At 43.4% G+C, this 13,299-nt stretch overlaps 1 protein-coding gene across 5 annotated transcripts in view; it reads right to left on the reverse strand.

The window, feature by feature from the left end:
• Positions 1–5,235, reverse strand: part of ZNF395 (zinc finger protein 395) — a 73,855-nt gene extending 68,620 nt beyond the window's left edge. The window contains exon 1 of one of the 5 annotated variants that reach the window (XM_072634800.1): positions 5,145–5,235. Coding sequence is in view for 1 of the 5 variants with exons in the window: in XM_072634797.1 (XP_072490898.1) it covers positions 3,904–4,163 (260 nt within the window). In the remaining 4 variants the exon portion in view is untranslated. Of the gene's footprint in view, positions 1–3,903; positions 4,379–4,466; positions 4,631–4,810; positions 4,864–5,144 lie in introns of those variants that run through there. The other 4 variants (XM_072634801.1, XM_072634799.1, XM_072634798.1 and 1 more) reach the window with 4 other exon arrangements.
• Between the last annotated feature and the right edge of the window lie 8,064 nt (positions 5,236–13,299).

Raw genomic sequence — 13,299 nt, forward strand, 5'->3', positions numbered from 1 at the left:
ACTTGATAATTCACTGCCCTTGCCCTCAGAGACAAGAGGATTAGTAGCCACCGCTTCATACCCAACCCCATAACAGAATAACATGTTGCTCATCCTGCAACTCTGCAATCTTTTCGTACAACACATCCCCCCCAAACCCTCAACTTTCAGATGTTGCAAGTTGAGACTGAAGGAAGAAACTAAGCAATACTAAATCAACCTAGCGAAAGGCTAGCAGAGTTTGGGTCACAGGAAGTACCGTCCCCCTCTTGTTTAAGCCACTGGTCGCCCCAATCCCAGGTAATAAGCAAACAGCCTGGAACAGGAAGGACACCAACCCTGGAGAGCACAGTGTTTCCTAGACCCAGGATTCTTTCCCATGCCTTTGATCTGGGTGGGGTGCCAAGTCCAACATAGAGGTTCTTAAATCTTAAAAAAGGGATAAAGGAAAGACAGTCAAGATTCCTTAACTACAGATCTTTAGTGAATTAGGTCCCTGCTTTACTAATCCCATAGATCACATAAGAGTATGTGTATGCACATATAAATGTGTGTATGTTTCATATATGTATACATACTTTGTATATATGCATACACACTTATACCAATATAACTCAGTCTACTCACACTATTCCCTCACTGACAGAATGGATACTTCAAGACCAAAGACCAAAAGGAACACGGATTACATGGATTAGAATTTCTTTTTCTCCCCACCAACTTCTGCCTTAGACAAAGTCCCTTCCTGGCCTCAAATCTCCAAATTCCATTTGCCCTCATCTTCAAGACAGGGTCAAATGAAACCATTCTCGTGGGTCTGCAAGCCGACATTAAGAATTTTGGGATTCTGGGGGCTCAGCCAAGATCACCTAAAGTGAATCTACTTCCAAACTTATTTTCAGGAAATCCCAAATCCTAGTGCAGTTGCTAAGCTTTCTCTCCTTTCCAACTTAACCTTCCTACTCTTACCTCAGCCCATGTTTCAGCCAGGTGTATCCTTTGGGAGCTGACACTGAGTCTGGGACTGGAGCTAAGGGCAGTGGAGTCATGTGAGCTGGAATGTGACCCTAGTGAGTTTGAGTTGGGTTGGACTATCCCATATAGCTCATTTCCTTCAAGGGCTCATCTACTCATATGGTTTAAATGCCACTCAAAAAATCGACATCTGCAGTTCCGTCCTCTCACCAGGCTGACATCTTCCACTGGCTAATAAACATTTCTCTCCATATAGATGCTTTGCCAAACAGCTGAAACTTCTAAAATTAAAGTCAATCATACCTCCCCCAAACAGACATATCTTCCTAATTTCCCCATTACCACCAAAAGTTACTCCACCTTCCTGGTGTTCCAAGTCTGGAACCAATTTCTATTCATCTCTGTCCTTTAACCTGTTCCCTACATCATCATCATCATTTTCTCTTACTACTAACTTCTCAAATCCACCCTTTATTTTCTATTTCTACAACCTTCACCCCAGCTCAAGTTTTATTATCTTATATCCAGAATAATACAATAGCCTTCTTCCTTCTTGGTTGCTTCCAAAATCTTGCTGCTTTAATTAATCCTATAAGCAATACAAGGATCAATGATTTTTCCAGGGCAGGAAGATCTTCCGTCAAAGCAGATGGTAACCCCTTTTTTGCCCTCAGAGATATTTCATGAGTTTTTTACAGATTTAAAAAATTACAACCTCCTATCGTCAACTGAGACTAAGATTCCCCAAACAAAGCTGGTCTTTGGTGACAAGCATATAGTCTGCCAATGGGCAATACTTTCCAGTTTAGAAGTACCACCTAGAACTTAAATTCCTCCCCTGGTGAAGCCTTCAAGAACCCAGGGTCTCCCAGTCACAACGAGGCATCAGAGGCCCTCCGTGGAATGTCCTACAAACCACTCCTATAAAAAACTTCTTTAAATGAGCCAGAGCTCAGAAGCTACGACTAGAGTCAGGAAGATGTAAGTTCAAACCCAGCCTCAGGCACTTCCTACCTACCTGAACAAGTCACTAAACTTGTCTGCCTCAGTTTCCTCATGTGTAAAATGGGGATGATAACAGTGCCTATTTCCCAGGGTTGTTGTGAGAATCAAATGAGATAATATCTGTAAAGCACTCAGCACAGTATCTGGCACATAACAGATGCCATATAAATGCTCATCCCTCTTACACTTGGTCCCATACACTGCACAACCTTCAATGGCTCACTGTTACCTATAGAGTTCAACATCTCATACTGGCATTCAAGGAACTTCTCAAACTAGTCCCAAAGTACCTTTTCAACAGGTACCTCCTGATCCAGCCAAAGTGGTCTCTTCACTGTCCCCCAAAGAAGTCATGTTATATTTCCACCTGCACAAGATCCACCACATCAAGAACCACCTGCTCCTTATACCTATGGAAATCTCACTGATCCTTAAAGGGCCCAACTTAAATCTCACCTACTTCAAGTCTCTTGTCCTCTTAATAAATTCTATTTTACACCAGTCAGTTTATAGTTTTATAGATTTAGATCTGAAAGGGGCAAGATCGCATATGTAGGTGCTATATCCACCTACTTATCTATAAGTTACATGAAGGTTGGGCATCTTATTCATATTGGTATCTCCCACCAGTACCTAGCTTATTCTGTATATAGCAGGTATCTATTTTCGCTGAATTCAAATATTTGCTGCACTGTTGAAAAACTGAGGCATTACTTGATTATTTTTTTTACCTATAATGATCAATCACTTTCTTTAACGGCTATCGTACATATTTTGGTGGCACTGTTTTAGCATTTAATTACCGTGCCTTTTGGTGCTAAATAACTGTTTCATTTATTGTCTCCCCAATAAGATTACAAACTCCTCAAGTACTGGAACTGTACCTTAATACTTCCTTTGTACACCTCATTTGTTAAATAAATGAATGGACCTTCTACTTTGACCATGAGGCCTTTCCTAATCCCCTCCCCCAATTGCTAGTGCTTCCCCACCACAACTACTTTCTATTTAATACTTTGTATTTTCTATATTCTTACATGTGTACCTGTTCTTCCCCCAATAGAATGTAATTGCCCTGAAATCAAAGACTTTAATTTCTGTCATTGTATCCTCAGAGCCAGGCTGGACAGTGAGTAGGTGCTTAATAAATGCTTCTCTTCCATCCATTATTTTGATCTTTCAGTTTGTATACCTTTCAAAACTCACCTCCTCCTGGAAATCTTTCTTGATAAAACCCATCCCACTAATTTAAAAAAAAAAGATTCCTTAACAGTTATTTATGCATGCAGGACTTGCAGTGTCTAGTAAATGAGACTATTCATAAAGTCATAGTAAGGCACATAGTAAGACCTTAATAAATACCCATTCCCTACCCCACTCTGTAATCTCCCTTAACCAGTGTATACACCTAAAAGTTGAGGGTTTTAATACTCTTTTGTTATTCCCACTGGGCTTGAACACACAGTAGGCACTTTATAAATACTGGAGCTGAGTTGGCTCGTTAAGAACCTTAAGTTGTAAATTCCTCGCCAATAAGAAGCAGGCCGGAAAATTTCCCCTGCCCAGAACTCTGGCAAGAGTATGCTCTCACGAGTGTCTCCTTGCACAGCGTGCTCTAATAAATACTTTATCTATCCAGGACCTATAGATGACTGACTGAAGGAATGGACTTTTTTGCCCTTTTCCAGAAAGCAGTGAGCAGCACTGTAACCCCGGTGCCTTGGTGGTCTAGGATCATGGGAAAGTGCCCGGCCTGCTTGGCCAAACATGCTCCCAGCCTATTTGGGAGTGGGGTGAGAGCTGTTACCAACTGCCCGCTCCTGCAGGGAAAGCAGTAACACACACACACACACACATACACACACACGCACGCACACCCACACTCCCCCCCCACCCACACTTCACCACGTTCACAGCCAATCCCAAGGTGAAGGAGTTAAAAACCTCAAACTCCGAGCGTCTCCCCCCAGAAGGGGGGGGGAGGTGTTCTGCGGTTCCGATGTTTGCAGCGCACAAACTCCCTTCTCCCCAGGCCCCCACCGGGCCGGCCGCGGTGCTACCGAGAGCCGAGGGGCCGGGGAGCAAGGAGGAAGCCGAGCACAACTCGAGGGGCGCGCGGCGGGGGGGGGGGGACCCCGAGCACAGGGAGAGGGGAGCCCAGGGGAAGGGCGGGAGAGGAGGGTGGGACCGGCGGCGGGAGGCATCCAGAAGCCAGGCTCCGGAGGGTGGGTGGGTGGAGATTGAAAGCAGCGGGCGGGAGGAGCGAGGGCCGGGGGCAGCGGAGGCAAAAGGCGCCCTGGAACGCCGGCCGTCGGGGGAGGGGGGAGAAGAGGGGCGCAAAGTTGGGGAGCGGGAGGAAGAGGCAGAGACCAGCGGGCGGGGACGAGTGGGCATGCACCCCCCTGCACCCGGCGGGGTACAGCCGCGTCGCCCCCCCCTCCACCCCCCTCAGCCCCGACCCCCGTCCCTGCCCGGCCACGCCGGGCCCTCCGGCCGGGGGAAGTTACCGCGCGGCTCGCCTCGCCAGTCCAGCGCCGCCGGCCCGGCCCCGCGCAGCCCGCCCGCCTCGGCTCCGTGCGCGCCCACCTGGCCAGCCTTTCGCCGGGACACAGCGCTCACGTACACGGCCGCGGCCACAACCCGGCCCGGATTTCCCGCCCCGGGAAGGGAGCGGACGGGAGACACACCCCCAACCCACCCCTCCTCCTCCTCCTCCTCCTCCTCCCCCTCCTCCTTCTCCTCCCCCTCCTCCTCCTCCTCCTCCTCCTCCTCCCCTCCCCGCCCCGCGCGAGCGGGACCCGCGCCTCCTTCCCCCGGACACGCACGCACGCAGTTGGCGGCTCGTACACACCTCCCCCTGGCCCCGCGCCGAGCTCGGGCTCCCGGGTACACAGCGGGCGCTCAATAAGTGCCGGCTCTCCGGATTCTTCCTGCACATGCGCTGCACGCCCGGCTTCGGCCCCCTCCCCTCCCTCCCCTCCCTCCCCTTCTGCTGAAACCTAAGCCCGAACCTGCCCGCGCCGGGAGCCAAGACTCGGAAGGAGGCGTGTGGGTTTGCTGAACCCCCCCCCCCCCCAAGCAAAGTGCGGGCTGTTGGCGTTCGGGGCTGAATCACAAGCCCGACCGAAGTTGGTAGTCTAGTTTTGTGTTTAGAAAAGAAAAGAAATGAATAATAATGGTCGTACTTAGGCGTTTCCTTCGTTTCCGAGTGTGGGGCTGAGGCTCAGGGCCAGGACCAAAGCCAGAAACTCTGTGTCTCGGATGGGAGAGGGGCCCAGGCCACCGGGCTGGACCTGGGCTGGTGGCCAGCTGTGGGGGAGGGGTGATCTGGGGAGGCGGGGGTGGCTGGAAGGCTAACCAACCCCTTTCTTTTTCCCCTCCTTCTCTTTCCCTAGCAGAATCAGGCCGGATTGACTCGTTTGCACTTTCCAGGAAGACTCCTTTACTGTTCCTAGAACCGATAAGGGAGGGGAAAGGGAGCCTTTTCATAACACAATATTGTCTCCTTTTGCCACCATCGGGCGAACGTGGGATGGTGGGGACGTTTGTGACCCAGGGAGAATTGGTGACACCACAGAAATAACTGTTCAGCACTCCGTTTTGTAGAGACCACCCCAAACAGTTGGGGTTCCCTGAGTGCCCACGTGAATACCGAAATAAAAAACAAGTCATTCACTACAATTAACAGAATAATTGCTACCACTATCCCTTAATAAACATCCCAAAAAATCTGGAACATTCTTTATACGGAAACCATTTAGTTTAGTGTTTTGCATGTTATTTTTCTTGCTTTCTTTTTTTTTTTTTGGAAGTAAAATACTAGCTGTGTCTGCTTTGGGCAAATCCCTTAACCTTTCTCAGTGTACGTTCGACACAACTGTGGAAGACTAAACTACAGATGAGCGGCCTATTAGGGGAGTGAATTTCCATATCAGGGCTTCCCAAGTGGTAGTCACAGATCCAGGCCGAAAAGGAAAAACTCCTAAGGAGGATTTCTTATCATTCAGCAAATTACTAGTTAGTCTTCTTTGCGTGGGTTTTTTTCCTGTCACCAGGGAATCAGTGCAAACTCAGGAAAATGAGTCTTTGTGATTCCATGCCCAGAGCTCTATCCACGGTGCCCCCAGACAACTCTCTAAGACTAAATTAGAGAAATTGCTACACTGAATCAGGGAATTTTAGTCTACACTAATTAAATAACAGTTTCAAACTGAATGCATCTCCTTCCTGTCCCCTGCCCCAATAGAACTGGTTTATTTTTATTATTTAGCACTCAAATATTGGTTTATCTTATTGAATCATTTGCATTTTAGGTTCCTTGCTCTCAAATTTTCCTTAAGTCAGTCACCAAGTATTTTTCCAGTTGGTATTAAGGGATCTACACTGTGCTAGGTGCTGGAGGATAGAGGAGTATGACACATTCTCAATATTCAGGTATCTTCCCTGTCTAGCTGAAGAGAGGAGACTAACACATATGTAACAATTAAAGTACAACCCAAAAGACTGCACACTTGAGTGCTAAATCGTGTGGTTAAAGACTAAATGCTAAAGCAATTCAGAGAAAAGGAAGTTCAATCACTACTGGGTTGGCCAGAGGAGGAGGGACCACAGCTAGGCCATAAAGAAGCTATTTAATCTTCCCACTAGATAAGTGGTCCATGGATATGTACAAATGGTTTTCATAATTGCAAATGATCAGCAGCCATGAAATATCACTCCAAATCATTAATAACGAAAGGAAAGCCCATTAAAACAACACTGAGGTTTCACCCAATATGCAAATCAAGAAGGATGACAAAAAATGAAAATACTATTGAAGAGGGTCCAGGATGACAGGCACACCAATGAATGGGATGTTGTGGTAGAGCCATGAATTGGTACAACCATTATATAAAACAATTTGGAAATGTGCAAAGCAAGTACCTAATATGGTAACAATCAATCAATAAACTTAATCATGACATTGAATCACAGGCTCAGGCCCTGTGTTAGGTAAGTACTGGGTTGACAAAGACCAATTTAAATTGTTCCTCTCAGTAAAGAAGTTCACATTCTACCCAAGGAAATGATAATTACTCATAAGTAGATACAAAATATAAAGTAATTAGGGAAGGGGCTACAAACAGTTTGAGGAGGGAGGGTATCAGGAAAGGACCCATTTCTGTCATTTTCCATGATAGTACTTGACCTGAGCTTTGTAGAAAGTTAGGAGTGCTATGAGATGGAAGTGACGAGTGCCTTTTAAACCTGGGGAAACAGTTTGTGTAAATGTATGGAGATAAGAGATGGAATAGTGTTCTCCAAGCAACACTAAGCCAGTCTGGCCCAAATACAGAATGAGTAAAGGGGACTAATGTGTATGGATTAAATCCAGAAGGGGAGTCTGAAACCAGATTGTAAAGGGTTTCCCATATCAAATAGACAAATCTATATTTGATCCTGGAAGCAATAGGGAGCCACTGTAGCTTCCTGAGTGACATGGTCAGACCTGTGTTTTAGGAATATCACTTGGGCAGGTGAATTGGAGAGGGGAGTGACTGAAGGCAAGGAAATATTGATTAGTTATTTTCAGTCATATCTGACTCTTTGTGATCCCATTTGGGATATTGCCATTTCTTTCTGCAGCTCATTTTACAGATGAGGAAACTGAGGCAAACAAAGTTAAGAGACTTGTCCAGAGTAACACAACTAGTAAGTATCTGAGGTTGAATTTGAATTCAGGTTTTCTGACTCCAGGCACAGCATTCTATCTTACCTACTATGCCACCTAGCTGCCCCTGAAGGCAAGGCAAGGAGACCAATTAGGAAATGCACTCTCCTTTTGTTCTTTTGTTTTCCTTTTCTGAGCGGTGGGAACTATGGGTATGGAATATTCCATATGTTGTCAAATATTCGCTGTGTCAGCTGGTTTCATTTAACTTTTTCTTTGTTAAAAGGAAAGCACATTGAAGGTCAGAGGGGAGGAAGAGTGAATCCAAAAATGATTGTAATATGAAAACAAAAGGAAATAATAAAACGTTCTTTAAGAAGAAGGCATTTAATCTTGTAAATAGACTTTCATGTCTCTCTGTTAATGATTTTTTTTCTTACATAAAATTTTAAGGAGGAAAAGTATAAAATCTAGTGAGCCAGTTTGAACTGGTCACAAAAATGTATAAATTTCAAAACTCCCAATTTCTTTAATCTCATCCACATGGATAGTTAACTAACTATAACTAGTTATTGTTGTGCCAGAACAAAATTTAGTTGGGGTAAGTAGAGGAAGTTGGGGGGCGGAACACAGCCCAGGAGAGGGCTGCTTATGGTGATAGGACTACCAATGATAGTAGCCCCAAGTCACCTGAGGAAGCCTAGGCAGCCCCCTCTAGGGATGCCTGGGGAGGCCATGGAACAGGACTAGCCAAGAATCATTAAGTGAGAAGTTGGGAGGTTGGAGAGTCAGCTGGACATCATCCCCCAGAAGAAAGGCCATGTTTCTTTGCCTGAGCTGTTCCTCTGATGATGAATGAAAAATTCCTTACCTTATAGTCAACCCGGTGGTGAGTCTCTCAAATTTATCTAAGTTGATCCTAAAGAAATAGATGTGTAGTACAGTATATCATTGAATCCAATGCCTTTTCATCTTGGTAAGAAGAGCCAGAACAGCCACTCTATTAACATGGGAGAGGGGAGAGGAAGGAAAAGGAATAAACATTTTTATATAGCAGCCACTATGTGCCAGGAATGTATGGGGTGTTCAGAGAGGACTAGCACCTAGTATGTGAAGACATCCCCTGACAGAATAGGCAGATGAAAACAATTTGTTCCAACACCCATGAAGGCAGCTGAAGCAGGTTCTGCAGAGCACTTAGAGCTTGGTCAGACATTGAAAATACCAAGGTCACCCACTGCATCCTGGGCCATCCTCGGTCATCTTGACTTTTCTGCCACTGGATTCTAATAAGTCAGGAAGAGAGAGGGTGAGGCCGAAGACTTTGTGCAGCTTTACCTGACTTAAATCCAATTCTCAAGCAAATCAAGACATCACCCAAGATGTCCTCTTCAAAAATGAAAGATGAATATCTTTCAGACACTATGCTAAGTGCTTTATACATATTAGTTCATTTAATCCTCACCATTGTAGGGATTAGCTGTTATTGTCCCCATTTTACATCTGGGGAAACCAAGACAAACAGAGGTTCAGCGACTTGCCCATGGTCATAGAGCCAGGAAGTATTAGAGACTGGATTTGAACTCAAGTCTTCCTGACTTCAGACCCAGAGCTCTATCTACTGCACCCCCTAACTGTCTCAAAGAGAGCTCAGGGTTAACTCTATCACATTATGAGGCATGACCACATTTTCTAAACAGTATTAAAACATGTGTGTTTGTCCTCTGTTGCCAAAGAAGACCATGCCATCAGAGAAATAATGACATGACCTGCACTTGACTTTGTTTTGAGTGAGAAAGGGCTGTGTAGGTCACCAACCTCACTTCTCCTCCAGAGCCATCTGAATCCATTGAGTAGATATTCATCAGGATGACTGGAGATGATCCAGGATGAGGCAATTGGGGTAAAATGACTTGCCCAAGGTCACACAGCTAGTGAGTGTCAAGTGTCTGAGGTGAGATTTGAACTCAGGTCCTCCTGACTCCTGCACTGGTGCTCTATCCACTGCACTACCTAGCTGCCCTAGTATTAAAACATAACAAAATGAGAATACCAAAATAACCTGAAGGTTTCCAAGTCTAATATCAATGGAGCCTATATTTTATTGAGTTTGAGTCCCTGTACTAAAAGTACATGCTCATAAGGCATAGATTTTTCCAGCACACACAGAATGTGCACTCTTTCATTGTAGGCATTGTTAAATAAAAATGGTAGAATACTGCTGAGTTGTGGAGACAAGGAGGCAACAGCTGTGGTTAATAGCTCTGAAGAGTAAACTCAGTCTCAAGGGGCACTTGAGAATTTAACAGAAGAAAGTGAATTTGACCTCAAAAGTGTTATTACTAAGACTCGGTGAGATGTGACTCACAGCCTGAATATGGCAACAGAAGAGTAGGACATTCCAAAGGAAGAGATTAGATTTTTTAAAAAGTCATCAATGGAGTACTGGGATATCTTTAAGAGATACTCCTTTAGGAAAATCCATGAAATATAGGGATACAAAAGCATGGTGGAGAACATTTGGGTGAGGGTCAGTGGGGGAAAAAAATAGAAATGATATTGAAATGGGAAAATGTTACAAGCCTTCTAGCTAGAAGAAGAAAATGGATAATGAACTTTAGAAGTAAATCCCAAAATTGGCAGATGATGAGCAACTTCAATTATCCAGACATTCTAGAATTTCTCAATTCACTTCAAGTGAAGGAAGCACTTATTATATACCTACTACAGACTAGGCAATCAATCAACAAGCATTTATTATGTGTCTACTATATAGTCAGGGCAACTACACAACTAGTCAGTGGATAGAGTGCCAGGGTTGGAGTCAGGAAGACCTGAGTTCAAATCTGACCTTAGATACTTACTAGCTGTATGACCCTGGGCAAGTTACTTAACCCTGTTTGCCTCAGTTTCCTCATCTGTAAAATGAGCTAGCAAAGAAAATGGCAAACCACTCCAGTATCTTTCCCAAGAAAATCTCAAATGGGGTCAAGAAGAGTCAGATATAATTGAAAATGACTAAAAAACAATGATATGCCAGTCACTGTACTAGATTTCAAGGATACAAAGACAAATGTGAAACTATCCCAGACCTCAAGGAGCTTACGTTATATCTGCGCAATCAGCTTGTACAATTACAGGTATGTACCAGATACAGTGAAAGACTGTGTAAACTAATGGTAAGGAAAGTTAGCCAGAGAACCCTTATGCACAATGGCACTACAACCATATGCTACAACAATGTAAATAAATAGAATCACAAAACAATTAGAATTGAATTTTCAAAATTGAAAAGACAAAATAAAGAGAAGACACCTCCTCCACTCTTTCCCTGAAGAAGTGAGGCATATGTATGGAGCACTATGTATAAAGTCAGATATTTTTCAATGTAGTTTTGAGGAACTTTTATTTCTCTGATTTTTCCTTTAAAAAGATATTTATTATAAAGGAGAGTTCTCTAGGAAAGGGAAGAGGAGCTATACAGAGAGAAATACAGGCAATGTAAAAATAAAGGATAAAAATCACATCTGTTTTTTAAATTATTTTGTTTTCAATGTTCTACAATCATTTCCATATATTTTAGATTTTTTCTCCTCCCTCCCCCTCCTTCCCCCCTCCTTTCCCACTCCCTCTCTAAGATGGTATACAATTTTATATAGGTTCTACACATACATTCCTATTAAATACATTTTCACCTTAGTCATGTTTCATAGAAGAATTAAAATGAATGGGAGAAATCATAAAACAAAATAAAACATAATACAAAAGAAAATGATCTACTTCATTCTGCAATCAAATTCCATAGTTCTTTCTCTGGATGTGGAAGGCATTTTGCCTTAAATTGGAAATTTTTGAAGTCCTTGCATCTTAATGAAGTACTAAGTCTACCAGAAAAATTCCTTGCACACTGTGGTTGTTGCTGTGTACAAAGTTCTCCTGGTTCTGCTCCTTTTACTCAGTATCAGTTCATATAAATCTTTAAATGCCTCTCTGAAGTCTTCCTGTTCATCATTTCTTATAGCACAATAGTATTCCATTATATTCATATGCCACAATTTATTCAGCCATTCCCCTATTGATGGGCATCCCCTTGATTTCCAGTTTTTGGTCACCACAAAAAGAGCTGCTATAAATATTTTTTTACATGTGGGACCCTTTTCGATTTTTATGATCTCTTCGGGATACAGTCCTAGAAGCAATATTGTTGGGCAAAGGGTATGCACATTTCTGTAGCCCTTTGGGCATAGTTCCAAATTGCTCTATAGAATGGTTGGATCAACTCACAGCTCCCAAATCTGTTTTTTTAAAAAAGCAAAATACATATAAAGTAAGTATGAGGTAATGGGGCAGTTGTGGCAATCAGAAGAGCATCATATAGGACTGAATCTTTAAAGTAATTAAGAATTCCACAATCTAGAGGTGAACAGCGTGTGCCATTCCAGGCATGGGGCACAGCCAATGCAAAGGTATAGTATGGTGTCATGTGTGAGAAACAATAAGGCCAGTTTGACTGGACTGTAGAGTATGTGAAGGGAAGTAATGAGTAATTGGAATGGAAAGGTGGGTCAGGACCAAGTTGTGAAGGGATATAAATGGCAAATAAGGGAGTTTATATTTGATCCTAAAGACAATAAGAAGCTACTGGAGTTTATTTAGTAAGGGAGCAGTTTCGGAAAATCACTTTTGAAGCTGTGTGGAGACTGACTGGAGTGGAAAGATATTTGAGGTAGGGAAACCAATTAGAAAGAGTTGATGAGAGCCTGAGCTAAGTGGGGTGGCTGTCCAAGTGTGAGAGAAGGTGTAGGGTTAGTAATGACAGCTAGATGTGTGGGGTGAGGGTGAGGAATCATGAATGAAACAGAGAACTTAGGCTAAAGGATCCTTAACAGAGATGATAATGTTTGGAAAAGGAAAAGGGAGAGGAGAGGTTAGTGGGGTGGTAAGGATCATTACTTCTCTTATGGACATGTTGAATTTGAGATGCCTTTGGGATGCCTATTTTGAATTTTCCAATAGACAGTTGGTAATGAGAGACTGGAACTTGGAAAAGGGATTAGGGCTTGATTTGTAAATATCACAGTCATTTACATAAAGATGGTAATTAAAAACATAGTGAGCTGATTCAAAAATAAATAGGGGGATGGGAAATAAGCATTTTATTAAGAGCCTACCATGTGCTAGCACAGTCCTAAGAGTTTTGTAATTATTATTTCATTTGATCCTCACAACAACCCTGTATAGCAGGTGCTATTATGATCCCCATTTTACAGTTGAGGAAACTGAGTCAGGCAGAAGCTAAGTGATTTTGCTAGAGTCACTCAGCTAGTAAATGTCAGAGAGTGGATTTGAATTCAGATTTTCCTGGTTCCAGACCCAGTGTTCTATCCAGTATGACACCTAAGTATAATATAATAAAGGGTGGGGTGAAATGTTGGAAACCAACTACTGGGGGAAATCAGGAAAGGCTTCATACAAAAAGTGTCATTTGAGATGAACCTTGAAACCAAGAGATGAATGGGGAGGGGAAGAATTCTAATCCTGGGAGAGAGCCTGAGAGATAGGAGATGTCATATCATGGATAGGGAAAATTAAGTTCCATTTGCCAGGACCATAGACTGAATGAAGAAGAGTAAAGCATATTAAACCTGGAAAGTCAGTTTGGAGCTATGGTGTAAAGAGTTTTAAATACC

Source organism: Notamacropus eugenii, chromosome 1 (assembly GCF_028372415.1).
Source record: "Notamacropus eugenii isolate mMacEug1 chromosome 1, mMacEug1.pri_v2, whole genome shotgun sequence".
Taxonomy (NCBI): domain Eukaryota; kingdom Metazoa; phylum Chordata; class Mammalia; order Diprotodontia; family Macropodidae; genus Notamacropus; species Notamacropus eugenii.